A 27,583-nucleotide genomic window follows, 5' to 3' on the forward strand; every position below is an offset into this window, starting at 1 on the left:
GAGAGAGGGCGAGGGAGTGAAGGAGAGATGAGAGAGAGAGACAGAGATAGTGTGAGAGAGGAAGAGAGAGATAGAGGGAGACAGAGCGAGGGAACACATCATGTCTGGCTGCTATCCTACAGTGCCAGAGGGGCGGGTGCAGTGACAGGCTCAGCCCCAGGACGTCCCGCAGTCCTCACCATGGGCAGCCATAACACTCTCAACTGAAACAAAAACAACTGCTGAAGTTTGGGAACTCAGTGCTGTGCTGCTGCTTTGTCCTGTACTGTTTCCAACCTTTCTACTTCAGATCACAGACCTGTGTTTTTTACGAGCTTGTCTGCTGTTTGGTGTGCAGTTTAGCATTGTGATATTTACACTGCATTCATGCAAAAATGCTTTTGTAATTTCGGTGATGAATGTAATGAGCACCTACTTATTGTTGTAAATCATTTGTGTGTATGTGTTTCTCTCACACACACAAACATCCACACATACACACACACACTCACTCACTCACTCACTCACTCTTACACACGCACGCACACACACACACACACACACACACACACATCTGTGTTATTGATGTAAACATTAGATATTTTTATGTGCTAAATAGCTATAGCTATATGGTCCCAACCCACTTCGGAGCAAGTTTAATATGTACAGTGCCAGTCATAGAGATTGCATTTAATCTAATCAGTCCACATGTGGTTTATCCTGTAGGCATATGGCTCATATAGTACTCAGTGGATATGTAGTCTACTCCAGAATCTGTATTTCACCCTGCCGGTTTAAAGTCTCTCCTGCCAGCCCCTCAGAGTGAACTCTTCTCTAAATGTGGCCCGGCAGTCTGCTGTGGTAGAGGGGTAGAGGAAGTGCAGCGGTCTGTGTCGTACTGCCCCTGGGCTGCTATAAATCTCATTAAGGGATCACAGGATCTCATTACAATTTGGGTTCCTGACCGCTCCCAACGTCATTCATGGTTTCTGGAAGCTCCGTGCTCAACCTCTGCCCGTACCAAAACATTCTATTCCATAACGAGATGCAGCAGTCTTTTGGTATCTGCAACAGTCTTCTATCGTCCACGGTGCTCACTCATGAATATCCCTAGACAGGAAGCTCTGGTCAGTATTTGGTTTGTGGATGAAGATTGCAATGTTGAAGTTATTAGCAATCATTGATGGGGATTAAAGACAGGTCTCTCAGTCCTATGCTGGGCAGGGCAGTGTTGCCCTTGGCCCAACGTGCTGGATGGAGACTCCAGTTTTCACGAATTCCGTCGGCCTTTGGTCTCCCGACAGCTGCTGGAGAGATAAGCTTTCCGACTCCCATATTCACCAATCTCACGATAAGGCTGTGTGAATCAGCAAAAAGTGAATCAGGTTTCTGTGTATTTAGGTCTCAGTCATTTTGTCCCCAGAGATTAGGTGGTGTTTGGCTATTTACCGCGCCAGTGAAAGGAACCGATGATCCAGTATAGCTGTAGCTTATGACAGGTAAAAGATGCATGGCCCTAAAAATCTCCCAGAGCCAATATCTCAATTTTTAAATTATATTTTATGCCATTTGGAATAATCTCAGACACATGTTGTGCAACACACAGTTGTGTGAACCAGCCTGTCTGTCTCTCTGTCCTTCTCCCTTCCTCTCTTTCTGTTTTTGGTTGAATTTTGGAGTTTTATTTGTTGTGTTGCTTTTGGAGGCTGTCCTTTGTCTGTAAAATAGCTAATGTTCTTATTAGTTATTTTACAGACAAATTATATTGATGATTTTATTAATGATTATATTGGATGGCCTGAGTGGCTAAAATAAATCAGTATCAAAGGTCTCTCTCCTTCTCCTCTCTCTCTCTCTCTCTCTCTCTCTCCTTCACATGGAGCTGCCTTTGATGTCATATTTAAATGCATGCACAAACCAGCGTGGTGTCTGTTTTGAACAGATAAGACCAACAAACAGATTATCCCTGTGAATGCCTTTTCGATGCGATTGACAACAGAAAGGGTCAACACCCCCTCCCACCCGCCCCCGCCCCATCTCATTGCTAGCATGTAAAAACACATTTCTGCATATACCAGAGTTCAAATCATTAGTAAAGAGGTCAGCCCGTTCTTTTATTGCATTTCTTCGCCTCCATAAGACGTGACGATAAAATCACCTCTCCAGAGTGAGGCCAATTTTAGTCCTAATGCCAGCTGAACAACACCTCTGTTCTTCCATTTCTTTGCCGTTCCGCCTCATTTTGTTTGCCTCCAGGGTTTTTTGTTTTAACTGACAGTCTGAGGCCGCGGGTCTCTACCTGGCTCTGGTCAGTGCGCACAGCAGTGCTGACGAGCGGTTACGCATAGCCGAGCAGAACTGCTTACGCCGGGGTTTGATATTCCAGTTCTCGTCGTGCGTTAGCACACCGTTAGCTGTGAACCGTGCCTCTCTTTGAATTGTCTGCGTGGAGGTCTCCAGCTTCAGGCCACCTACTTCGATGGGGGCGGCCCTTTGCCTGCCCTGGCCGAAGGGGGTGTTTGCCTTCCGTCTTGGCCGGTTTAAACGGAGGTGTGCGGAGGGCCTTCAGGTGCAAAAGTGGACCGCCCATAGGGGGGTGAGCGCGAAAGCTGCCCGGCACCTTGTCCTTGTTTGTTTTGTTTTTTTTGGGAAGAGAGCCACGCCTCTGAAGGCCCCATACGATGCTGACCAGCTGGCTGCCTGCAACGGACCCAGTTCAGACTCCCAATGAGGCAAATGTTGAGTGTTCTACTTGTGTGAATTTGGGAGTGATGAAACTGTGTTGTTTCGAGAATGGCTGAAGAGGTAGAGCAGTGGCCTCAGTGTACATTTTCTAAACTCATAATGCTCTTTGAGGAATTTTCAATGCACTGATTTTCAGTTCATTTCCAGAACTGAGTGAAGTGAAATGGAATTGGGCCCAATGCTGCCTGTGAGATAAAGTGCTTTTCTTGTGTGCTTCTAGGCCCGTATGCTGCAGTAGGAAGATTAGTTGAATATTCTGTTTGTTTGTCTGCTCGTCTGAAAGTGAAAAATGTGAAAAGGTAGATCTGGATGATTTGACACCTGTTGGGGTTATTGGTTTTGGCATCAGGAAGATATTATTAGAGGCTCCTCTGCTTTATTGTCAAACAGGCAATCTCATCTGAAACCAGAAAAGGGAGCTATTTCACTTGAAAACGGCATTGCTTTTTGTCACGAGCTAATGGATGATACCTGAGAACTCTCAGAGGCGCACACTGAATTGGATTTCCTTTGAATCTTTGAATCTTTTTCTTCACCTTTCAGTTGCTTTTTTTTAAAGAAAGGAAACTTGCTTTTAGTTCAGATAGTGTAGGTGGCTCTCTCTGTTTAGTAGATGCTGTTGATTGATCTGTAATCTGTTGCTGTTAATGTGATGTATGTGACGTGCTTTGTGCAGTGGCGGGTCTCGGGGTCGTCAGGCGGATTACGAAACCGACGCGTGACCGCTGAAACTGACACTGCCAGCTGCCACATCTGCCCCACCCTCGGGGCGGTAAAAGGCCCATTTTTTCATTTTGACACGGTCTCAGATTCCCGCCGTTCGATCGGACGGGTTCATTGTGGCAGGTGGCCGGGCTGGGAATGCGTGCTGGAATCTGAAACGCAGGGTCGCGCTGGGGTAGGTGGCGCTGCTCACACCCGCATTCCGGATTCGCGGCCTCTCCCTGAAGAAAATTCCGACTTCCCAACGCCTCAGAGCCATGAATGTCTACTGACAAGGCTTCTTGGCCATCAGCGCCCTGTACTCAAGCGTGCAGTACAATGTGATACACCTTTACCTCCTAAAGTCTTACGTTTAAATTTAGGGTTACAGAGCATCACACATGGACAACTGACATAGCTGTTAACTTCAAGACACGTGTAACATATAGCTGTGGTTGAGACATGACTAAGACACTGCAGCCCTTTGGTACGATTGGTCTGCTGGGTCCCGGTGTGATTAAGCACTTAAGAGCTTCGTGTAAGTAAGCCAAGTAAGTGGCTAAAGCGTTCTCCCACTGGCTTTCCAAGGCCTAAATTGACAGCTGATTGAATGGTAACCGCAGATAGTGCAGACACTGTGGCCCTCCGGGAGTTTCAGATCAAGGGTCAAGTCCTTAACCTTCAGACTCCAGACTCAGATGAGAGATGTTCCATGAAGTGTTGGACACACTCCGAGAAAATGAACCTGCCCCTTTCCAGTGGGAGTGCACTACCGATCGGGCGCATTAGTCCTTTTTTCCACCCCCCCCCCCCCCCCCGCCCCCCCCCACACACACACACTCCCACCTGGTGCTAGACCAGGTGCAGATGGAGTTTGGAGACAGCTTCATAGCAGAAACAGTTGCCAAAACCTTTGCGGACCACACGCTACAGTTTGAATTAGATTTGCCATAAATCTTGGTGCTCTAATGGAAAGAGTGAAAGCTGAGATCTCTGAGCCACTTTATTGGAGGTGGAGGTGACAGAAAAATCAGACTCCAGACTATACGGTCAATGAAATCCACGAACACGGAACATGCACAACTTTAAACAGACGTTCTTGCATCGCCATCTGGCTCCCAGTGTTCCTGTCATTTAGAATTTCTGCTAATGCCTTTATGAGTTCACACACACACATCAAATACTCCTGCATATTAGATGTGGCGCTAAACGGTGTTGTCTTGGCGATGGCGGCCAGCGTCTTGTTGCCGATGATGGATACTGGGACGAGGCATTCAGTCAGAAACAATGCCTGGCAACTGCGGCTGGCTTACTTGCACGTTGCCAGGAATGTGAAGGAATCCGCACTGAGACGGTCTCAGGGCAGCCTCTTTCCGCGCGCTAATACCCCAGGCTCCAACAGCCCTCTGTGTGCCCCCCTCCCCCTCTGATGCTGTGTCTCAGTGTCTGTGACTGTGGTGGCGTTTCCTACACCCCCGCCCCCCCCCCCCCCCCCCCGCTCCCGCCCCAAAACTCCTGACCCAACAGCCGTGCAGAGAGGACCGATAACAACCCGCGCTGGTTGGCCTCCACAGCAGGGCTCGAAAAGTAGAACAGCGGTTAGTGTCCTGGACTCTGGATTCCCAGATGCAGGGTGGTCTGTTTCCGTGTCAGTGAGCCCTCCAGTATACTGTGGCTACCGATATTAGACCTACGTCTGCGGTATTCACAAAAAAAAAAAAGAAAAAACATTGTGAAGCTTGACGATGATCTCCAAAGCAATAAATAATAGAAAATGAAGTCCACCTCTCACTGGCACTCCACCATCCTCCAAACTCTTTATTGCTTTTTTTTTCAATACCATTGTGCAAAATAACATACCAGTGTTTTTATCCTCAGGTGTCTGTATGCATGCAGATGAGCTGCCTCATTCTCGTCAGCACACGGAGCTCAGTAGAGACAATGACTCATTCTTGCCCGCCATATCATTCTGAATGGGGGCAGGGAAGGGAGGGTGGGGGGGGCGGTTACTTTCAATCAAACTTTATTGACACCTTGGTTTCCCCGTGCCAACAGCAACTAATAAAATAGGATTTACCTCTAGACCAAGGCTGAGCCGTCTGTCGATAAACAGTCATTTTCATTTTTGCCATACATTTTTTTTCTAGAAATGATGGCGTCTGCATCGAATCTTCCTTGTCCAGGGATAACCTGCCTTTCTTCTTACCTCTGCCCTGCCTGTTCGGGCAAGCATGCGTGTGGTTGTCAGAGCGGAGAGGGGGAGAGGAGGGTCGGAGGATGGTTACGGCTCCAGTGGCCCTTCTGTTCGCGGGGCTAACGAGCGTTTCCACGGCTACCTTCCTTCCTCTGCCCCAGAGAGGAGCAGAGCGCTGGCAGATGTCTCTTTCTCCAGTCTCAATCTGCAGCTGAGGTAGTCTAATGGAGCAGCGATCAAACACACACATGCGTGCAAATGCTTGCATGTGCACATGTATGCACACTTGCGTATACGCACTCGCACTCGCATTCATGCATACTTGCACACACACACACATGCTTACACACACACACTTAGGCATGCACATACACACACACACACACACACACACACACGCTCACACGTACGGATAGATGCATTCACAAATATATGAACAGTATAAAACATTTCTTCATTGACTGAAAGTGCCACATTAAAACCTGAAAAACCCAGCACATGACAGCTTTGACAGTGTTAAGCTGTGCACCAGTGGGTGGTGTGAGTCTATAATAGAGGATGAAAACCATTGTTCCGTGCCTTCGTACAGCTAATCCTCCAGAACCTGTTTTTGATTGTTCTGCGTGACACAGGCGTGTCCGTCTAAATAAGTGTGACCCATCTTCAGCTGGCTTCTTTCTTACTTGATTGGTTCAAACATGGAGGCATTACCTCAGTGGGGTTTGCATTAAGCCATTTTAATTACAGCATGGGGACTGGGCTGCATAATATATTTTTGATCATAAGAAAGAGATTAGAAATCATACTTTATTCCTTCTAGTTATAATTCAAATATGTATGAAGTGAGCAAAGGGTACAAGGGCATACCTCTGTATGCATTTAAGTCAAAATGAATCAGTTACTGCTTTAATTTCCCAAATATTAATCATACCTGTAAACCAAACACAGGCATGGGACAGTTAATATGTTAGTTTTTAGCCTCAAGATTATTCCCCGCCAATGTTATCACCAAACAATCGCGGAAGTATTTATATGAACATATCACCAATTTAGCTTGATATGTACTGTGCATGTACACCCTGTACCGCAAACGGTGTGTGACCTCATAGGTGTAAAATCAGCCGTATCTTTAGCTCTGCCGGTGGTGTTCTTACCCTATCAAATGTACCTTTTGTCAGTCACTTTGGCTAAAAGCGTTCTGCCGAATATCTGAGTTGGGAATTATGAATTGTAATCGTAAGCCGTGGTGATCGTGAAATAAGACCTTTCGGTTCGCATTAGCTCAGCGGGGACCCCTGAGAGAGCGCTAATGAGCGGTCTTCACCGTGACGTGCGGCATTGTACGCGACCGTCAGCTGAGGCGACTTCCGAAGACAAACGCCATTTTCACCGCACAGCGCGCAGCTTAGCACGGGGAGCTTTCGGCCTGCCGTGCCAAGAGGCCCAGGCCTCCCACAATTCAACAGGTCAATCAGCAGGCCCACGTCCGCTAACCTCTGGGGCATCGTTTTGGCCACAGTGGACCCATTTTAAAAACGAAGCGAGGCCCTTTCGCAGTCCCACCACGTCTCTTCGGTGGGACCCAGCGCAAGGAAAAACATTTTAATTAGCCGAGTTCAAGCTGGGTGAGAACACTACCTTGGGGCAAGTGGGAGAGAAAGGGAAATGCTGCCATTGGACGCTGGGAACTGAAGCCCCGCTGGTGGAGGACATCCTTACCGGTGAGTCATTGAAAGGTCGGCCCCAGACGGCGGGTGAGAGCCGCAATAATGAGGGAAATGAGGTGTGCCTGTTAATATTTACGGTTAGCATAAAAGGTTAGCTTGGAGAGGGCTAATGGGATACTTTCCTCCCCCGTTTGCTCTAGTTAATTTACGGATAAAAGGACATTAACCGCAGTGCAGGCCAGGTCACGTTGTCTCACCCCAGAGCCTTGCGCGACACACATTACTGTCCCCGGGGCCACAGACTCCTGACTAATGGCCCGCACGGGAGATGTCCGGTGTTCATTAAAATGCCAGGAGTTAAGTATTGGGGGCAAATGGCCTTTTATTTCATGTGCCTGCCTTTAGAGGGCCTCCTGAGTTCAACTGCAGGATTAATTGCACACGTTGTTGAGGAAAGCATGATGGGAGCTCTGCCTTTTTCTGTCAAAGTGCATTGGCCTTTTTTGCTTCTAAAGAATAGGGAATTCTTTGTGTGACATTCCCAAGACCCTTATACGCTGTAACACAAATATTACCAAGGTAATTACTGAGTTGACAGACCAATTAAGCAGCTTAGGTAAATAGTGGGAAGAAATACACAGGAAATATGAAGTTCTGCTCTGGCTTGTAGATACGACCGTCTACTCTGGTCTTGCCTGCCTTTTCTCAAAATTACAATGTGCACGAGTGTAGAATGCTTGCATTTTGTCATGTGATTAACTTTCACCGTACACTGTATCTGGGACATGAAAAAAGGTTAGACCACGTTTAGAAACATGTTTGTCATACAGTATACTGTAGGTATGTTGCAGTAGGGCTGTCAGGGTGAATGGACTAAAAATGGCTACACTGTACTGTAATAGGTCAGTATGGAAGTTCAACATGAATTGCAGTATCTCATAAAAAAAAAAATCATGATAGGCCTACACTCCACAAAAAATTAACAAGAAAAGGACTTGTGCTTTATGGGTAAATTCAGAGATGAACTGCTCTGTGGGCCCACTCTGGTTTAAGTTGAGATTGTTACATGTCGCTAACATGGTTTGCGGTTTCACTCTTGGCAAGTAATAATTTGAAATGTCAGTCCGCCGCGCCTGAAGCTACGCAAGCGTAATAATGGAGAAGCACTTCTAGCAGTAAGCGGTGTTTCACTTGGCCGACGCCGCCAGGTTTTTAATCCACGCCGACGCCCGGCTGCCGTTTCCCGTGGGTGCGGACCGGACCGGAGCTCGGGTCAGCGGCGAGGCATCGGAGCTCCGCTATCGGCGTCGTTAGCGAGGGAAAGCTTCGGTTCGTCGCGCCGGTCGGAGCCGGCGCGCGTTCGCTCGGATGACCGCCCATCGCGGCGGCTCCGAACCCGAGCTCAGTCAGGAAACGAAAGGGCCCGAGGCGGAGGAGAACAGGCACGCTTCCTTTTCAATCGCTTTTATTCGTCCGCCCGTCCTCCGGGGCCTCGATTCCTCCGCTCCGTCCGGTAATTTGTTTGTTAGCGGCGGCGAGGTACACTTCACCCTGTTAGCCGCTTCCCAGACGTAATTGAAATGTGAGCCGCCTCGATGCATGCCGAATGACGGAGGCCGGTGGGGTTATTTTGGCTGGTTTTCTGCCAGGTAGTGTAATCAATTCATAATGAACAGGGCAAATTGAAACATTCATGGAGCGGAAGAGGCCCGTTGTGCTCACTGAGGATCCACTCACCCTAAGCGCCAACGAGCGATCGACACTTCAGAAAACCCCGGAAAGTTCACTTGGTGGTAACACCGCAGGCTAAGTGTGAGAACACAGTCAGGGACGCAACACTGAATTGTCCTCAGTTGTCATTGTTTGTTAGAGTACGAGTGCTACTTAAGACTGCTGAAGTGATTTTGTTGATATTTTCAAAATATCCACTCATTTGAGGCATTCATTATTCTTCAGTGTTGAGCAATGATTCCCTTTAAAATTACTCCTGATGAAAAGAGACCCATTGCTGATTAAAATAATTAAAACCAACAAAACATAAAAAAGGAACCATATCACATGTGGGTTTAGCAGACATCTTTTAAAAGTATATTATTTGAGGCAATTAGCGGCAAACATTTTTGCTGTGTTTGTTTACTGTGAGAATTATATCAAATTCATAAAATGTAGATTGGTGTCAAATCCCTGATGAAAGTGTAATGCTTAATTAAATATTTCACAGTACATATTTTATGTCATGCTAGACATCAAACAGTCACCTCCGTGACACAACACAAGATTATCATAAACCCCCGCTCTGGGTAATGGTGAATAGGTAAGCTTGTGTAGCTGCTGTTCTTCGTAGTACACAGTCACAGCTTAAGTGTACTGTAACTCATTTAGAACGGATGTGGTCTTGATAATATGTTTCCACACAACCTCACCTGTGGTGGGAAAGGTAGTAGACATTCTAAGCCAAGTGAGTGAGACAGAAGTAGCTGTGTTTGAAAGGCCATAGCCAGAATGTGTGCATAAAAATGCTCACTGCTGGCTAGGGACCATAGGCATGCTCGCACGTCGTTGATAGTTCAAGCAAGAAAATAAGTGAGCAATTTCATTACCTCCAATTCTGTGTGTAATATACCTGTGTAGCCAGCATCATTTTGCCATAGGCCCTGTTCAGATGTGTACTTTGTATCCAGATATATCCAGATTGTGTCTAGATTCAGTCGAGACGGATGTCAGTTCACACCTGGCATCAGAATGCGTCTCCACATGCATCTCGAGTGACCACTTGTGATCGGATCTCACTTCCCCGCTCAGTATGCAAATAAACACGTACATCATTTCCGTTTGCAAAGACCAAATGCGTTGTTGTTTTTAAACGGCGGGAGGCAGCTTTTTCGATATCTCCTCACAAAACACCCGGTTGCGATATGAATCATCCAGTTTCCATTGTACTGACTCTTCGGCCCGAATGGAAATCAGACAGCGTGTTTCGTGTGTACTCCATCCACGAGAATCCATTTTGCCTGTTGTTGTGGCTTCTTGTTGTTTCGCACTTTAATATGACGCCGCTGGCACGCGAATGAGTGCGTACGTCCGCTTACGCAGAGGACGTCAGTTGATTAGGCAGTCCTTCAGTGTGGCCCAGGACGCATCCGTGTACACACTGCTAAAAGAATGTGGCCATATGCGACCCAGGCCACCACCGAATGTGGTCTGAGTGATCGGATCTCAATGCGTCCTCAATGCGTCCTGGGTGCATTCACACCCAGAGCTGTCCACTTGTGATCGGATCACCCAAGATGCATTTTAATGCCAGGTCTGAACAGGGCCATAGTGCTGATCTCCCTAAACCAGGGATAATAAACACAACTAATAAAAAGGCAAACATCAGCTGGTTTTCTTGCTCTGTGAAAAGCCAGCGAGAACGTGTGCACATACAGTGAGAGAACCCGCTCACTGTTTTACATGAACAGGGCCCAGAGGCGGTGTAATGTAGGAGGCGTCAGTAGAGTTGCACTCTGAAGACCGGTGCGTTTGAGCTGCACTCTGAAGACCGGTGCGTTTGAGCTGAAGGTGGGACCGCGTCACGGCAGGTCTCTGTTGGGTCGCAGCGGAGCGGATCGCGCGCTCCTCGACCCGAATCCGGCCCGGCGGAGCCCGGGCTCCAGGGAAAGGCGTGGACCTCGCCGTCTGGCGGGGACGGACCAGGCGGGCGGCTCTGCGGCTTAATTGCATTTGCAGAATCAGCTCGCCCCATTAAGCCCTTTCAGCTCTCAGCTGTGTGGCGCTTTAAAAAGCGCAAATTAGGCGGGAGGTTCCATTGTGCCTTGCGCTTTTTTTCTCTTTCTTTCTGTCCTCTTTTGAAGGGGGGGAGGGGGGTGTGTGGTAGAGGATGACCCACACAGTAAACACACATTTACTATTGTAGCTATTGAGTACAGCCCACGCCAGGTTGTGGGGAGATAAGATGAGTGAGTGTTGGCACAGACAGAGAGAGAAAGAGAGAGGGGGAATGTATTTGGTCAGGGAAGCAGAGTACCTCAGGAAAAATTTGGAATAATGTAGCAGTTGGCTGGAAGGAGCAAAGAGCAGGGGGGGGATATAGCTCAGGAGGTAAGAGCGGTTGTCTGGCAGTCGGAGGGTTGCCAGTTCAATCCCCTGCCCTGGGCATGTCGAAGTGTCCCTGAGCAAAACACCTAACCCCTAATTGCTCCCCGGGCGCTGTACTGTGGCTGCCCACTGCTCCTAAGTAATTAGGATGGGTTAAATGCAGAGGACGCATTTAACCATATGTACATGTATATATGCACGTGACAAATAAGGCTTTCTTCTTCTAAAGAACGGCAACGTGAAAGATGGAAAGAGAGAGAGAGAGAGACAGAGAGAAAGAGGAGAGCCAGCCAGGAGGGTAGTTGTTGGGCCATTTGGCCATTAAGAGGTGGACGTTACGGTTCAGCAGCTGAGGGGGATGGAGGGGTGCAGGGTTTCTGATGGGAAGCCAGCCATCCCAGTTTGACAGCTCGGGCTCCCAGAGCACCCCCTCCCCGCCGACAGTTACCCATCGTAATTAATCCTGTCACGGCCACTGTCGACCCGCTAGCCGGCTCCCCACACCTGAAGCCCTCTGCTGCACGGCAACAATAACGAGTAAATAATGAATTCATCTCAAACGAGTGAAAGCTTTCATGCCTCCACGTTATCCACAGAACAGTTAATTACCAACTACACATTTTATTAATTAGCGCAGATGTAGGGCTGGGTGGGGTGGGGGGTGTGATAGGGTCTGGCCAGTGGGTTTCCCAGCCCTGGGTGTAAGGGGGGGGTGTGGAACGGGGGGGGGGATTCTGGCATGGCAAAGTCCTTCCACTACCCTGGAGAACAACGCCTGTTCCAATAACGTGCTCTCTACCTCTGGAATGCTCTTCGTGAATAAATTAGGAATGCAAGTTCTGTCATTTTTTTAAGAACAAGACATTTTTTTACTCGCTTATGACCTCATGACTCATGTCTTCTGCCGGTCTGGCAGCCCCTAAGCGACTGCTTTATTATTGTTATTGTTTTTATGTTATTGTTCATTTGCTGTGTCGTTTTTTTTATCTTTCATTTTTGTTTAAATGTACGTCTCGTTGACACTTCTGTGAAATTCACTTTAAATAAATGATGGCTTGACTAGTAGCAGGTCTTTTATGATGCAGTACGGTACTTAGTTGAGGGAGTTTTCTGAGCTCATAAATAATACAATAAAGCTTATAATACAGTACAACATAGCTCGACATAGCTCAGGAGGTAAGACCGATTGTCTGGCAGTCGGAGGGTTGCCGGTTCAAACCCCGCCCTGGGCATGTCGAAGTGTCCTTGAGCAAGACACCTAACCCCTAACCCCTAACTGCTCTGGCGAATGAGAGGCATCAATTGTAAAGCGCTTTGGATAAAAGCGCTATATAAATGCAGTCCATTTACCATCCATTTACCATTACAATAATAAATAATGCAATAAAATAATCATCCAACTAATTGGATGCACAGCAGACAACTACGACCAATGGCCTTTGCAGATAGTGGGCATTTTTGCACCAATGGGAGTGCCTACATTTCAGGACTCCATCGAGACGGTCTGTGTCTTTGTGACGCTGGGGTCCTAATTCAGAGAACAGAGATGGGGAGGGTGCAGTCATGCCCAGGGGATCCCAGCACAAGGTGCTGAGGCCTGGTACAGATCAAAGCCTTTAAAGACTAGGAAAAGATGGCTTTCCGACCGAACGCCAACACTGAAATAAAGAGGGAGGGAATAAAACACAACAAGCATGTGAGATGTTGGGAGAGAAGTATTTGATTTGTCTTAAGGCTGTGCTTCTGTGAAAGATGAGGTCAGACAGAAGCTACAGGCCCTAAGGTTGCGTGGCGTGGCTGCTCTATAGGCATTTTCCTGGCTGAGTGTTTCACTGTTTTATTATGCAATAATTTAACTAACCGAAGCATTGGTCCTTTGTACTTGCTTCAAAGGCAGTATTATTGGAAATTTCTCACCATTGTAATACAATATGTATGTATGTGCATGTATGTTTCCGCGTTTTTGTTTATGTATGTTTAAACGAATGGAAGTCTGGTGTATTTGCATTTATGCATGTATTTGTGTATGTTTTTATGTATAGCCATTTATGGGTACGCTTGTCAGCACTGAATGTACTTCCTGTGTGCTATCTGTGCACTGTGTACCGTGTGTACATTTGTATGCATGTGTTAATGTACTTATGGGTGGGCTCGCGCTGAATCATTATAAATTCGTACACATACCAATCGCCGAGCTCAAGGTCACCAACGGTATCTCAGACTATAAAGTATTAATCGGTGTCACCGGCACCTTGGAGGCGAGCTGTTCCCACTCTCTGGCCCTCCGCTGTCTGAGAGCACTTACGCAGCTCTCTCCGGGTCCCTCCATCAGTGCGCTCTTCAGCGCGACCCCGTCTCTCTGCCCCAAAGTGCTCCGCTGGAGAGAGCCAACTCCGGGCGTCATTAAATAGTGACGAGGACCCCGCGGCTCCAGCTCCCAAGCTCCACGGCCCCGCGGGTCTGCCGGCGGAACGAGGCGAACGTCAAGCGCGTCTGCGTTGCCGCGGAGATTCACCGGCGCCGGCGCGGCGGCGAGAGAGAGTTCCGTCTCTATATCCTGCCCGGTGACAACGGTTTGTCGCCGTCGCCCTCGGAAACCCTCATTCATTATTTAACTGATTAAAAACCCCGGATTAGACTCCAATAATAACCAGAAGGAAAAAAAGTGAGATTGAAGCCTCGCTGCTAATTGCTAATCGAAATCCAGTTTAAATAGCAATTTGGGAAATATTTAATGGGATGTATTTGAACATTGAATGCCACTGTAATCCGAGCTCGATCAGGCTATGGGGCAGTGAGAGCATCGCTCTTATTTCAGTGGGGCTTTGCACTTTATTTTCACTGCGGCTGTGGAGCCACAATGGAGGAGATGGAGAACTTTGTTTAATAATCGTCTGGAGCCTGGGTTTTGATTATTGTGTGAGATTAAAATGCCTGCCAATTTAAATAAGGATCACTCATTAGGCGCTGATTGCTTTTCACTTGTTTGCCTCTAATGTGATTGTGAAAGCATTAGCCTGGCAGCATTTGAGTGAAGCTTTGCGGTTATTGTGAAAATATTGCCGCATTTTAAACCGGAGTCCAAATCCAATCCCTCCCTGCTGTGATAAAAAAATGATTGAATGCAACCCAATTTCACATTTACGAAGCACACAAATGTGTTTTCTGAAAAGGAACCGGCTGCTGGTCTTTGTGGTCCTGCTTGCTAACCAAACAGCAGGTGCGTGGTCCTCCTGAATGGACTCACGTGTGCTGTGTGGATGTGTTCTATGACCTTCAATACAGTCCAGCTGTGCCGGTGCTGACTGCAGCCAGCCCAGTTGGCCCCAGCATCGCTCAGGGAGGGAGGACTTCAGTTGCCAGGGTAACCACAATCTCATTTCTCACTGCCAGTTCCATGGGTCAGCCAGGCCCCTGCAATCAGCCTGCATTGGCTACGCTCTCCTCTGGAAAACACAAAACACAAAAAAACTGCGGTGGTGGAAAAGAAGCGACTGCGAGACTGTGCTTGTTTAAGTGGCGCACATGCCAGGGTGTTCCCTCCCAAATTGACGGATGATGTTTTGGTAATGGGACGGGTCTTTTGTGGCACATGGGAATTCCGGATTGGGGGAGAACTGGGGGGAAAATCTGCTTAGGTTTTCAGGACCTCCCCCTTTTTTTCTCACTCACAGTTAACCTCTGGCATATTCAAGATTATGTTTTAAATTATAAATATAGGCAGGATCATTTACTGTACTGAGCACCATTTCCTGTTCTCTCTTCCACTGAAGGTCTTTCATCAAGTTCAGTGTGTACCCTATGCAGAGAGAGATAAAGGAAATAGCCTAGAGAGGGAGAGGAATAGCCAAGTGGGAAGCATGAATAGGCGCCCAGCTTTCAGTACTTCAGTTAGTGCCAGTGTAGCTGTGACATCAGTGTTGCCGTGGCTTCAGTGTCTTTGTGACTTTGATATCCCCAGGGAATCGGTGTCACTGTAGCATCACTGTGTCTTTTGGATCCCTGTCTCTATGATATCAGCATCTCTGCAGGCCACCCTTTCATCTCCAGAGATAGGGTGCTTATGATGTCATCCCCTACAGTGCTCTCTGCTGGAAGATGCAGAGGAGGAAGGATATTTTTTTGTAGCATGAACTGAAGGAGTTTGAATAGGCACCGTGTACTTTTTGGTAGCAATGATGTCGAGTCAATTCCCAAAAAGATTACCCTTACCCATGAGATGTGCAGAGAATACTAGATAGACGCACCTAGAGTAACAGGAAATTGCTTCTTAATGTGTTTACCTCATAACCATGAAGCATAACGGTTGTGTCGAAAAAAAAACTATATTCACATTTCCAAGGTTCCAGCAGTTTTATTCTCTTGATCTGACTGATAATGGATTTGCGAGATTCTGATTGTAGGGCTAAAGTACAGAGCGCTTAGCCTATGCGATGGCCTCTCAAAGTCCATTCAAATACTTTACATTTCAGCGCTGATCTTTTCTACATTAAGGACATTATAAGCGTGATAGCAGAGGAATGCATTAACACAGTACATTTTTTCACCTTGCGTATTTCAGATTTGCAGTGCAAAATGATTCAAAAACCATCCAAGGCCTGAGTGTTTATTTGTGGCTTTTCTGACTGCAAGCAGATGTAATGGAGCATAAACTTTAATGAATTATGCACAGATACACAAGTAAGCTTTAGATGGCTTATCTATAAATATGCACTGATTGTTTTTTTCTTCTTCTTCGCTGTCTGTAACAAGTGCGAAGTTGGCCTGGTGCCAACATGAGCGGAAAGCCAGCCATGATCTCTGGAATGGTCTAGCCAGTCCCTCAAATTAATCAGGTGCAGTCAGCTACAGAAAAAAAAATGTTTCAGGTCTGTTTCTTCTTTCAATTCTAAGCTGAGAGTAAATTTTGAAAACTTGATGACTTGTTTCTTTTCTTTTTTTTTAAATAAAAAAATAAGTTTTAAAAATTTGAGAGGGGTAAAGAGCATGACTGGCAGGCTTAATCAGGGCCTAGAATGGTTCTGATTAAAGAGGGTGCTAAATGGGCTGTTTTTGTTCATTTGCATAGTGTTTGCAGTGCTGTTCCCTGTCGAAAAGGGCTGGGAATCTGCTCTGATGAGGACAGTAATCAGCGGAAGAACTTGCAGCTGGTTCGGCAGCTCAAGGGGGCTCCATCATCCCTGTGCCTCCCCTCTCGTCTGCTCTCCTCTCGTCTCCTCTTCTGTGCTCTCGCTCTCCCTCTGGGTGAGGAGGGCTCGCTCCTCTGGTTCCTGTAAAAGCCTCTTAGATTTTGATGGTGATCCTGAGCTCAGGCTGCTGATGAGTTGCTGCTTCGGGGCTCAGAGCTTAGCAATCAAGTCAGCGACGCTAAGCAGAGTTCAGTTTGGTTAGTGTTTGGATGGGGGGACTGGGAGGAAATCAGGTCACTGTTGTCAGTGTTGTCTGTGGGCCAGTAGGGGGCAGATTTCCATCTGAACTATATATCCACCAATGTCCCTGTGCTGTTGAAGATGCAGATTGTTGGATAGGACATGATCTGAGGTCATGACACAGTGATATTTATCCCAGAAACATATGAAATGGGATATGACACTGCTGTAGAAAATACAGGAAGTCCTTTAGATGCTTGCCACATGGTCTATATACCTTATGATCCCTCTTACAGTCATTTTGATTCACATTCCCTTGTATTTCCTGCTTTGTTTCTTCTGATCGGCACTGTAAAAAGGTGCATTATTTGACCACTGGATGAGTAAAGATTAAATGAAAGGGGTGTGCAGATTCTCAGACATTTGCATTGCTTGTTTAACAACTTGATTGGGATGAGCGTGATCAAGAACACGGCGAAGGTTGGGGTGGAGACAACAGCACATGTAATTCCATGTTATGTCTGTGTGTTTGTGCATGCTTGCATGTATTTGTGTGTGTGTGGTGTGTGCGTAGTGCATGTGTTTGTATGTTTTGCCTGCATGTGTGTTGCATGTGTATGTATATGTGTGTCTGGTTGCTGTTTTCCTTGCAGTACCTCAATGGTTCCTGCAGTTGTGAGGGGTTACGGTGGACATTCAGACCACTAAAGAAAGAGAACCTGCTCTGCCACAGCTCCGATAGAACCCTAACAATTTACTATTCAAGACACAGATTTTAAAAAAGTCCAATTTTGCCTTTGTGATAAATCGCATCGATTTGAACAAGGACAAGTGGCGCTGCGCTCTCCGGTCCGCATCCCCTCCCTTCTGTTTCCGTGACTCCCATCCAACCTTCCACAGAACTTTTCAAATGGACAGTTGAATCAGCAGCTTGTGTCCATGTTTCTTTCTTTTATCTGAAACCGTGTTTACTGGAACCAACCTTCCCCAGGATAACTTGCTGAATGATTTGAACTAAAACATTAACTCCAGGATTAATGCAGGCATGTTTTGATACAGTGCTAGCTGTGATACGATATCTGAACAGCATCTTGCTTGATTAATACTCACTGAAAGTTCTATTTTATGGTTGTTACAGCATGGTTGTTAAAAAAACTGAGTGACTCATCATTGTTTCTTGTGGTTTATGGATGTGTAGTACTATGCTGGGTTAGTGAGGGGTAGTATTGGGATTATGGAAGGGGTGGGTTATGACAGGTACATGTAGCATTGTCACGGAGTTAGGGAAGTGTAGAATTGTGATTGGGTTAGGGAAGTGCAATATTGTGACAGCGTTAGGTAAGTGTAGTATTGTGACAGAGTAAGGGAAGTGTAGCATTGTGACTAGGTTAGGGAAGTGCAGTATTGTGACAGCGTTAGGTAAGTGTAGCATTGTGACCATGTTAGGGAAGGGTAATGTTGCAATGGTTTTTTAAAGGGTAGCGTTTGGACAGATGCATTACAGAGTTATGGATGTTTGCCTGTTTATGGTAGGACTATGGAAGGAGGCGTGTGCTGTGTAGATCTCAGAGTGAGGAAGCTGGAAGGTCCCACTGGGCGTGAATGGATGTTCACGAGCTGAGGATGAGGATCACATCGATCCTCCTGCAGACACATGTATCAGGCCAGCGGGAGGCCCACAGCTGAACACTGATCTATACGTAATCCAACAAGGCAAGCGAGAGTGAGAGAACATGAGAGAGAGAGAAAAACCGAGGAACGGAGAGAATGAGAGAGGGATGGAGAAAGAGAGCGAGCAAGAGAGAAATGGAGACAGAGATAGAGAGATGGTGTTCGGCTGTATAATATTATCATCGAGCTCGCATTGTCTGAGAGGCTAGTAGCAAGCAGAGAAGGTTTGCCCAGGGCCTGCAGTGACCTCGCGGGCCCGTGTTATTCCCCTGCCTGAATAAGTACACATCATTCTCCTGTTCACAAAGAGAGTACACAACTCATGCAGTCATAATTGAGACATCCAGAGATGCTGCATTTACAGTGCACTATGCCCCTGAGGAATGGAAGGGACTGCAGTCTGATAATACCTAGTGTATAAATAAAGTCAGATTTTTTGCCTGTCTTTCACATACACAGTTTGTCTTACACAAACACACACACACACACACACACACACACTTGCTCTCTCTCTCTCCCTCTCTCTCTCTCTCTCTCTCTCTCCCTCTCCCTCTCTTAATCCTCTCTGGCACAGAAACACATACAGTGACAGGCTCTAATGTGCACGCGTGTTTGTGTGTGTGTGTGTGTTTTCTATTAGATTCTTCAGGTGTATACTGCAGTGGTAAAATGGACCCAGTCATTCCATATGCGGGAGTAAAAGTTTACAGATACGAACATTACATTCCCACCTCCGCATGCGTCGCCCAGCGGTGGCTGAGATTGGGGGTACCCTGGGACAGAGTGGACTGCGAGATTCCCGGTGGGACCCCATGAATGGGCCTCAAAATAGCTCCGTTTCCTGACAGCGCAATTACAGCGTCTCTGTGCGCCTCGGTTGAGATAATAATAACGGCAGCCTTGCCATTTGCCCCCTGTTATTATCAGCCGTCCAGTCTGGACTCTTCAGTGAGCACCGGCGGGGCACAGCGCACCCCTGAAGGGGGGCTCAGAGGAGGGAGAGAGCGTGCGTGGGTTCGGGAGAGGTGGGCACGTTCACGGCGATGCAGCCCACCCCCCCCCCCCCCCCCCCCCCCGGCAGCCTCTCCCTCACCTGGCGTGGGTTCGAGAAATCAATGTGCTTTCTGTAGCTACAAAACTCCCAGGCCCCCGTTTCAGCTAATGCATTTATCGATCGGCTTGATGGATTTTTTTTCCCCCTACGCTGGAGAAACGCCCCAGTCTTCCGCTCTTGGAAGCCCGCAAGCGCCAAGGCTGGACTGCCTCCCAGAAGCACCTCCTAAGATTAATCGGGTGATTGGGAACTGCAGCCGTCAAACAATTATACTTGTATTGCACTTAAATCGCTAATTGACTAATATTGTGCGTGGAATTATATGTCATAATATTTTTTCCCTTTGCCCTTTGCATTGACAAGACATATATCATGTCACGGAAAAGGTAACAGCCATACGAAACTCCATTGGTCACTCCATATGACCTGTATTCAGTGGGCTGATTTTTGAACATGCAGAACATTTTTTAATGTTGGATTTTCTGTCCCATGGAGTTTTTTTTTTTGTTGAGAAAATAATCCCAAAGATTGATTTCGTACACTGTCTTACTTTTCTTTTATCCCGAAAATACAAAGCTTTTCATTGATGCAATGAAAAAAAAAATGCATTGTTCTTTTTTGAGAGAGGACATCACCGTAACTTGATACGTGTCTTTGTGAACCCCACTCAAGAATGGAATGAATTCCGAAGGCCAATAGAGGTCCTTTCTGTTTTCTGTTTTCATTTTTCAGTCGTGCAACTGTTGATATCGTATTTTTCGTCACGTACTCCGGTCTTTCTTGGGGGTTTTTGTGAGAGATTGGCGGAGGAGACAAGGAAGACTTCTGGGCTTTCAGAGTTCAACAAAAGCTTGCATTCCATTCATGTAATGTATCTGGTTAGTTTCTGTCTTCCACGTTGCTTTTCTGTACCAGAGATGCCACGCACTAAAAATATCGCATTCTTCCCACATTCGCCAGGTTTCACACCCTTGGTTTACATTCACCTGCTGGATTGGGTGATTTTTATCCTGGTCTCACATACGTTGCTCAAAAAAACATTCAAATCCGTGAAAATATGTGTGTGAGCAGAGGCAAGTGAATATGTTTTCTGTTGCAGCAAACAAAGAAATCCCATTTTAAATGAGACTATGCAAGCGTAGTTCAGCCGGCCCTGGATACAGCCTGTGGGAAACATCGTCTGAACCTTTGACCCATGACTTTTTGTCCATAAATGGTACTGGACCGTCTTTTCACTTAAGTTCCAGAAGATACCTTTTCTTCATCTAGAGGCAGAATTATATCACTTCTTATTCATATTTCTTAGATCAATAACATCAAGTCTATAAATCCAAGGTATGGTGACTACCATACCTTCCAATACCTACACAAGGTTTCTGGCTATCGATAGCCAACTAACCTAGCTTCACTATTAAATGGATGTTAGCTAGTTAGTCATCAGTAAGCCTTCTGCACACCATTAAATGTTAGTTACTTGTAACGAGCCATTTAGCTATATTATAGAAACTAGTCAGCCTGCTGGCTAACAAAGTGAACTAACAAACATTTTTGGGTGCTTTGAACTTGTCCAACAAGTGTGCTGTAGGCTATTAACATGATACTTGCTTGCTAGCTACCAGCAACATAAACACTGTTTCACATCCAGAATAGCGCTATTTCTCTGTCCTTAAATAATTGCACACTCCGGGTGTTGTTAATTAAGATTAATACCGCCACCGACTTCACACCACTGCCATTCACACACATTTCATCAATGGATTAATACTACCACCTACTGCACACCACCACTCGCACACGTTTCAACAATGGGGAGTCAATGACTCAGTGAGTCACCCAGTCTCTCAGTAAGAGACATTCACTGTTGTTGGCCGGCCCTCAGGGCCAGCAAAAATGCAAAAATAAAAATCCCCATAGATTTAAACCTAAAAATCTCATGAAATATATGATTCTAATTCTTGAATTCTAGAATGGAACTGAAATGGACTTAGGGCAACATAGAATGTTCTATTTTAGACCTTATGTACTATGCCCATGTAAGTTTAAAGCAGAGCCTGCTTATGTTGTGACTCGCTGGATGTAGGCGACAGACTAATAGACTAACAGCCTGGCAAGTGTAGGATTTGCTTATTCATTCTTTCTCATGCTTGCTTTCTTAAGCCTTTAAAGAGTAGTTTTTTTGGAATGTTTTTTCAAAATTTTAATTCAGTGTTCTGCTTTCAGTTCACCAGTAGTGATTGTTACATCAGCAATGGAATGTTCAGTTAAGAAAATTCTAATCATATATTTGTCTTACACCTTAAATGGTTAAACGTAGGATTACCATATGTTGACAGGTTAGCTTCTTATGTGTTGGAATGACTCATTTGCTGTACTACTGCTTTAGGAAGCATTGTTGTTGAAAGGCAAGGGCACAGTTTATCTCTCTTCTCTCTGTGCCGTCTTTGGTTTACTGCTTGATCGTTGTCCCTGTATGCAGAGATCAGTGCACAGGTGCGCAAACCTGGGATCTGTGGAAGCAAAATGAACATCGGCATTGGTCAACAACAGCAACAGTTGCTTTTGGAGTTTTGAAAACTCCAGGTAGTTTTAAAAGGCTTATTATTTGGCTCTGCCTTCAACCTGTTTTGGCCCTGGCTCATGTCGTATTGCTGAGCAGCTTTCTGTTTTAGAGGGATAAGATGGGGATATTAGCTTGTATTGGATTATTGCATAAAATGCCTGGGTCAAATGCCAGTAGTAAGCCTGGAATTATATAGATAAAGAGGGAAGTAGAATTAGTGTGGTTTTTTTGTTTATTATATAAATGGGCTGCTTTCTTCTTACCTTTATCATGCAAATGCTTGGAGGTTTACAAAGTGTGAGGGTGTATTTTTAGCCCCCCCGATTGAAGTGGAACACTGGTGTAACCCTGACCTTTTTAAAGATGAATGGTGCACAGGGAGAAGTGCACCATATCAGCATTCATCACACATATGCCTTCTGCCCCCCCCCCCCCCCCCCCCCCACCCCCATTGCAGGTATGACCTCATACACGTTGCTCCTCCTCAGGGACACATTTCAACCAATCAGGTTTTACTAGAAACTTACTCAGGGCTATCTTTTGAAGCATGCCCCTTACATCAAACATTCTGCCAATCAACCAATCAGTTATCCATCTAGCGTCTGTCTCTCTAGGACATTTATATTATGTAACACACTTAACAATTAATTCCTGCAATGCGCTGCATAGATAATGTGTAACAAAGGGTCCAATTACACTCTGATTCACATTTCATTGCCAATTCACTAGCATTTTGAGATTAGATTTGTAGATTAAGTTAGTGCAATTTTATTTAATGGGCCCAGTAAGATACAGTTTCAGTGCCAGAGGCACGTGTAATATGAGCTTTGGCCATTTGTTCCTGTTTCAAACAGAAAGCCCTCAGTGCATGTATACACCTGGTATTTTCATTGCTTTCTGTGGATTCAAACCTGCATCCCTCTGGACTAAAACACACCGAATCTGTCGGTTTCTGGCGCTTTTAAAGTGAGGATCTTATTTTGGTTAACTATCTGGTGCCAAACCCAGTATGGCACTGATATATTTTATAATATAATTTCCTGAAAGTGGCAGATTATTGGATTATAGCACATTCAGTGGCACTCGCTGTCCTGGACTGCCTTTTTCTTTCTTCTCTCTCTCTCTCTCTCTCTCTCTCTCACACACTCGTTTTAAGGCACTGCCGCCCACAAAAACTCCTTCAGGCAGAGGAAAACGGAGATGCATTGCTTCAAAAAAGAAGCCAACTTCCCAATGACAGAGCCGGCTGTTAAACCTTTTAATAACCGCATATATCTCTGTCTTTCTCTTAGCGATGGCCGTCTAGGTTTAATAATGAGACCACACTAATAGTGAGCGTCCATTATGTCCATTAACCTCAATTAACCACTGCAGAGGGATTTGTGCTTGTGTGCATTTTTGTCCTAAAATAGATACATTCTCTGAGGTGGGGGGGCGAGTGAACTGACCTGTGGTGGTGTTGGATATGTGATTTTGATTACAGCAGTTGTTGGAGTACATTTACTTTGCACATAAAAAATATGAGAGCTTGATGGCTTTGAGAGAAGACTCTAAGCACCTCCACGGCCAAAATGGGAACAGGTAGATTAATGTCACCTAGCCTCATTGAGTAACTGGAAATATCCTGCATTTCAGTTATATTAGTAACTCATTTTTATTTCTTTTTCAAGAAAAAGTAAAGTAATGCAGTTATAAGTAATGCAAGAGTAAATTTATGGTGCCATAAATAGATGCAATTTATGGTATTGCATCTAGGATAAACTAAATGGCCAAAAGTATGTGGACACCTGACATTCAACATCTCCTCCAAAATTATGGACATTAATATGTTTGACAACCTCCACTTTTCTGGGAAGGCTTTATACTCGATGTTGGGGCATTGCTGCAGGGGTTAGCTTTCATTCAGCCAGAAGAGCATTAGTGAGGTTCGGGCACTGATTAGGCCTGGCTCCCAGTTGGCTTTCCTACTGATCCCAAAGGTGCTGGATGGGGTTGAGGTCAGGGCTCTGTGCAGGCCAGTCAAGTTCTTCCACACTGTTCTTGCCAAAACCATTTCTGTATGGACCACGCTGTGTGCCCGGGGGCATTGTCATTCTGAAACACACAAGGGTCTTCCCCAAACTGTTGGGGTTGCACAGAATTGTTTAGAATGTGATTGTTTGCTGTAGCATTACTATTTGCCTTCACTGGAACTAAGGGGCCTAGCCAAAACCACTTTTGGTCATATAGTGTAGTTAGTGGCAAACCCTGCCCTCCCCGCCGCCCCCTCAGTGCCAGTGTGTTGGTATCTGCCCACATCTCCCCCCCCTCGGGCTGCTGAAAGGCTAAAGTCGTGTCTGGTTCCTTTGATTGTCTTTGTGGGAAGTGGGACGCTAGCAGTGCTCTTTCAGGGCTCTCCTGCAGATCTGTGTGTGGGCTGGAAGGACATGTTGGCATTAAGAACAGTGTGACAGCAGACACACTGGCAGGGTACTCTGGGAGAAGCTTGGATGTGTGATTCACTCCAGTGGAGGAATCACAGTCCTTTATTCCAGAAGTTTCTTAGACGTGTTCCAGACCTTAGTGACAGTGTCTTCTTCTTTGTGTCTTGTTTTTTCCTTTGTGTAAACCTCTGGAATATTTAGTGGCAGTAGTCTGGTGTTAATATACCAGCGTCTTCGATCTTTGCTTGTTTGATACTGTGGAAGGTCTGCTCAGCAGCTGTGTGTGTGCTTGCGTGTGCAAGCTTGTATGTGCATGTGTGTTTTTATGTTTGTGTGTGTGTGTGTGTGTGTGTGTGTGTGTGTGAGAGAGAGAGAGAGAGAGAGAGTGAGAAAAAAGAAGAAACTGAGAGACAGAGCAGGTGTATTCCTCATATGGACCCACTGTGTTGTTCTGATTGACAGGCCTTTGCCGCTGTCCTCCCATTGTTTCCGTGGCGATAAAAGAAGCTGTTTGTCGTCACGGTGAATGGAGGGGCTTATGAACAGCAGCTGTGTTGCCTCTTTGGCAGGATAATGCCTTGCCGTATCACGGGGCAACTGCATCTGGGTACAGTGGCATTTGATTATTCGACTGGTGAAAGGGTGTGAGAGGAACCCCGGAGGACATGGTGTTACGCTGCACACCCCAGCATACCCCACTGTTCCCCAGCGTACCCCGACGTACCCTGGGGTTCCCCGTCTTTCCACACTGTCATCAGTTCTCCCCATCTCTGCTTGATTACCGATTCCCTCTTTGTCTCCCTTTCTCTCAATGCACAACCACTGCTCAAACACTTTAATCATTTATTCTTTTATATCTCAGTGGTGACATCCTGCTGGGCTGGAATGATTGTTAGACCATGTTTCAGATGTGTGGAGAAGAAAGCATTTTCTATTTCCTCTTCTGTCAAGTTGACTGCATTTATCTAATTCAGAATACATGGAGAATCGCAGCTTCACAAAACCCTACGCAGCAGAGATTCGTCTCCCAGGAATCAGTCTGATTTGAATGAATGCCAGACCCCGAATCGCCCATACAATGGTGAATGAGGTTCATTCTTTTGTTTGGTCCGGGAAAATTGTCGAAGCTAATTCTTGTTTCATGGTTGAAGGAATAATATATGCCAATTTGAGGTAAGGTTTGTGCCAGGAAATGTTTTGCATTTTATGAAAAGTTATTTTACGGTGCAGGCCAGATTTTAGCTGTCCCAGAAGGAGCATGCAGCTAGTGGAATTGAAATATTGTGTAGTCAACCTAACTCTAACCCTTTTTGCAAACGTAACATTAAACACAGATTTAAAGATTCGATGCAAGCATTCAAGGATTGATTCTCAGGAGTCATGAGTATTTTTTGTTGCTAGCATAAATATTGCAGCATTATCGTGCATCGAAAAAATCATATAGATAACATGAGAACATATAGATTACATATAAACGATGTACAGTATCTAACTACAGCTGTACATATACTGTACATGACCCAGTAGTTAGGAATAATGAGTTCTGGCGCTAGCAAACAATCCTATCAAAGGTTCCTTCTATGTGAATGTAATGACGCACATAGATCGGCAATGACTTCCTCCAAACTGCCCTGTCACTGCACAGGGTAACGCCAGGCCCTGTGAAAGGAAACAAAATCCTTCTCGTAGCGGGCGTGTCCGGGGATTGATTCCCAGGCAGTGTCTGTGCCTCTCTGCCCTTCGCCTGTGCTTAACCTGAATTGGCTCAGCCATATAAACGCGTGAAATATGAACTGTGTAATTCACCCCCTGCACAATGGCCTCTGCGCTGAACTGGTTAGAGACGGCATGCCGTGTGTACACCTACAGCAGCGGTCTGCTTTCCCTCGTGACGTCATAATCCCGATTCACCGGGACTGAATGAACGGGTTAATAGACCGTAATTAGATCATTATAAACCCGTGGAGATCTGCGATTCATTCAAGCTGATTGAAGGTGAACAGAAAGACTTCCATTAGAATCAAACAGCCCTCACTATGTGCAGAAGGTTACCGCGTTACATACCTGAATACGAAGGAAAGAGGATATTTTCGAATTTGAAAGAGGAGCAAATGAAAGATAGGAGAGGAGGAGTTTTGGAAGGAGGAAAAAAATCTTTTTTTTGATATACAGTCACATTAATTCAGATGGAGGCCCGTGCTATAAGTGGGGAAAAAAAAATTATATTAGTAATATTCATGTTGGTACCCCCAGTAGTTACTTATGCTGTATTATTAACTATATTACTTTAGGTGGTTAACATGTACATTTTCAAAAAAGAAAAAAAAAACTCCTGAAGGACATGATTATTCCAATATTGAGTTGAGTTTCTTGTAGATTGTATGAGCTTATCTGGCCACTTAACTGCGCTGAAAGATTATTAAAGAGCAATATTTACAGAGATGAGCTGCATGGCTCAGATCTCACAGCTTTGCCTTCTTTATTATTCATGAAATAGTTTTTCATCGCTCCGTTACTGGCCGTTCATTACTGTGTTCTGTTTTTAAAGAAATAATGTGGTGGAGGACTGGGGGGGGTAGAGCACCCCTGCTGACCCAGATCCAGAGATGAAAAAAGGGAAAATAATGAGTTTTGCCATTTTTAGCCACAGATGCACGAATCCTGTCTCTGTGCGTTCCTAGACATCGACTGATGGGCGCTCCCCGGTTCTGAATGACGCTTATCTGGTTGTTGTGGCGTCCTTGTTCGGGCTGGAATCGGCCAGTGGGGTTGTTGCAGGCTGGTGGGAGCCCTCCTCTTTGAATCTGTCCAAGAGTCACAGGTGGCTCCGTGTTCTGGCAGGACAAAAAAAGACTCGCTCTCCGTTGAGTTAAAAAAAAAAAAAAAAAAGAAATACTGAGCCATCTGTTTATTTTTTATCCTCAGCTGCCAAAGTATGAAGTGATTAATTTAGCAAAAACAAGCACGCATGTATATGTATATATATGCTTGTTTCTGCTAAAGGAATATGAAAGCAAACTGTGTCTGGTAAAGATTTTTGGAGACAAATTTCACTTTTTTGCTTATTCCTTCTGGCTTCAAATTTGACTAAAGGCCACCTCCAAGCTGGTCTCGCCCATGT

General features: G+C 45.7%; 1 protein-coding gene across 4 annotated transcripts in view; it reads left to right on the forward strand.

Annotated features, from left to right (window-relative positions):
- The window catches only part of sorcs2 (sortilin-related VPS10 domain containing receptor 2), a 246,459-nt gene that overhangs the window by 27,446 nt on the left and 191,430 nt on the right, over nt 1-27,583 (forward strand). Inside the window, exon 1 of one of the 4 annotated variants that reach the window (XM_035426349.1) lies at nt 20,240-20,357. The exons of the other annotated variants lie outside the window; for them this stretch is intronic. Coding sequence (XP_035282240.1) covers nt 20,349-20,357 — 9 coding nt within the window. The 5' untranslated portion in view covers nt 20,240-20,348. Of the gene's footprint in view, nt 1-20,239; nt 20,358-27,583 lie in introns of those variants that run through there. 4 annotated transcript variants of the gene reach the window in all.

This window comes from Anguilla anguilla, chromosome 7 (genome assembly GCF_013347855.1).
Source record: "Anguilla anguilla isolate fAngAng1 chromosome 7, fAngAng1.pri, whole genome shotgun sequence".
Taxonomy (NCBI): Eukaryota; Metazoa; Chordata; class Actinopteri; order Anguilliformes; family Anguillidae; genus Anguilla; species Anguilla anguilla.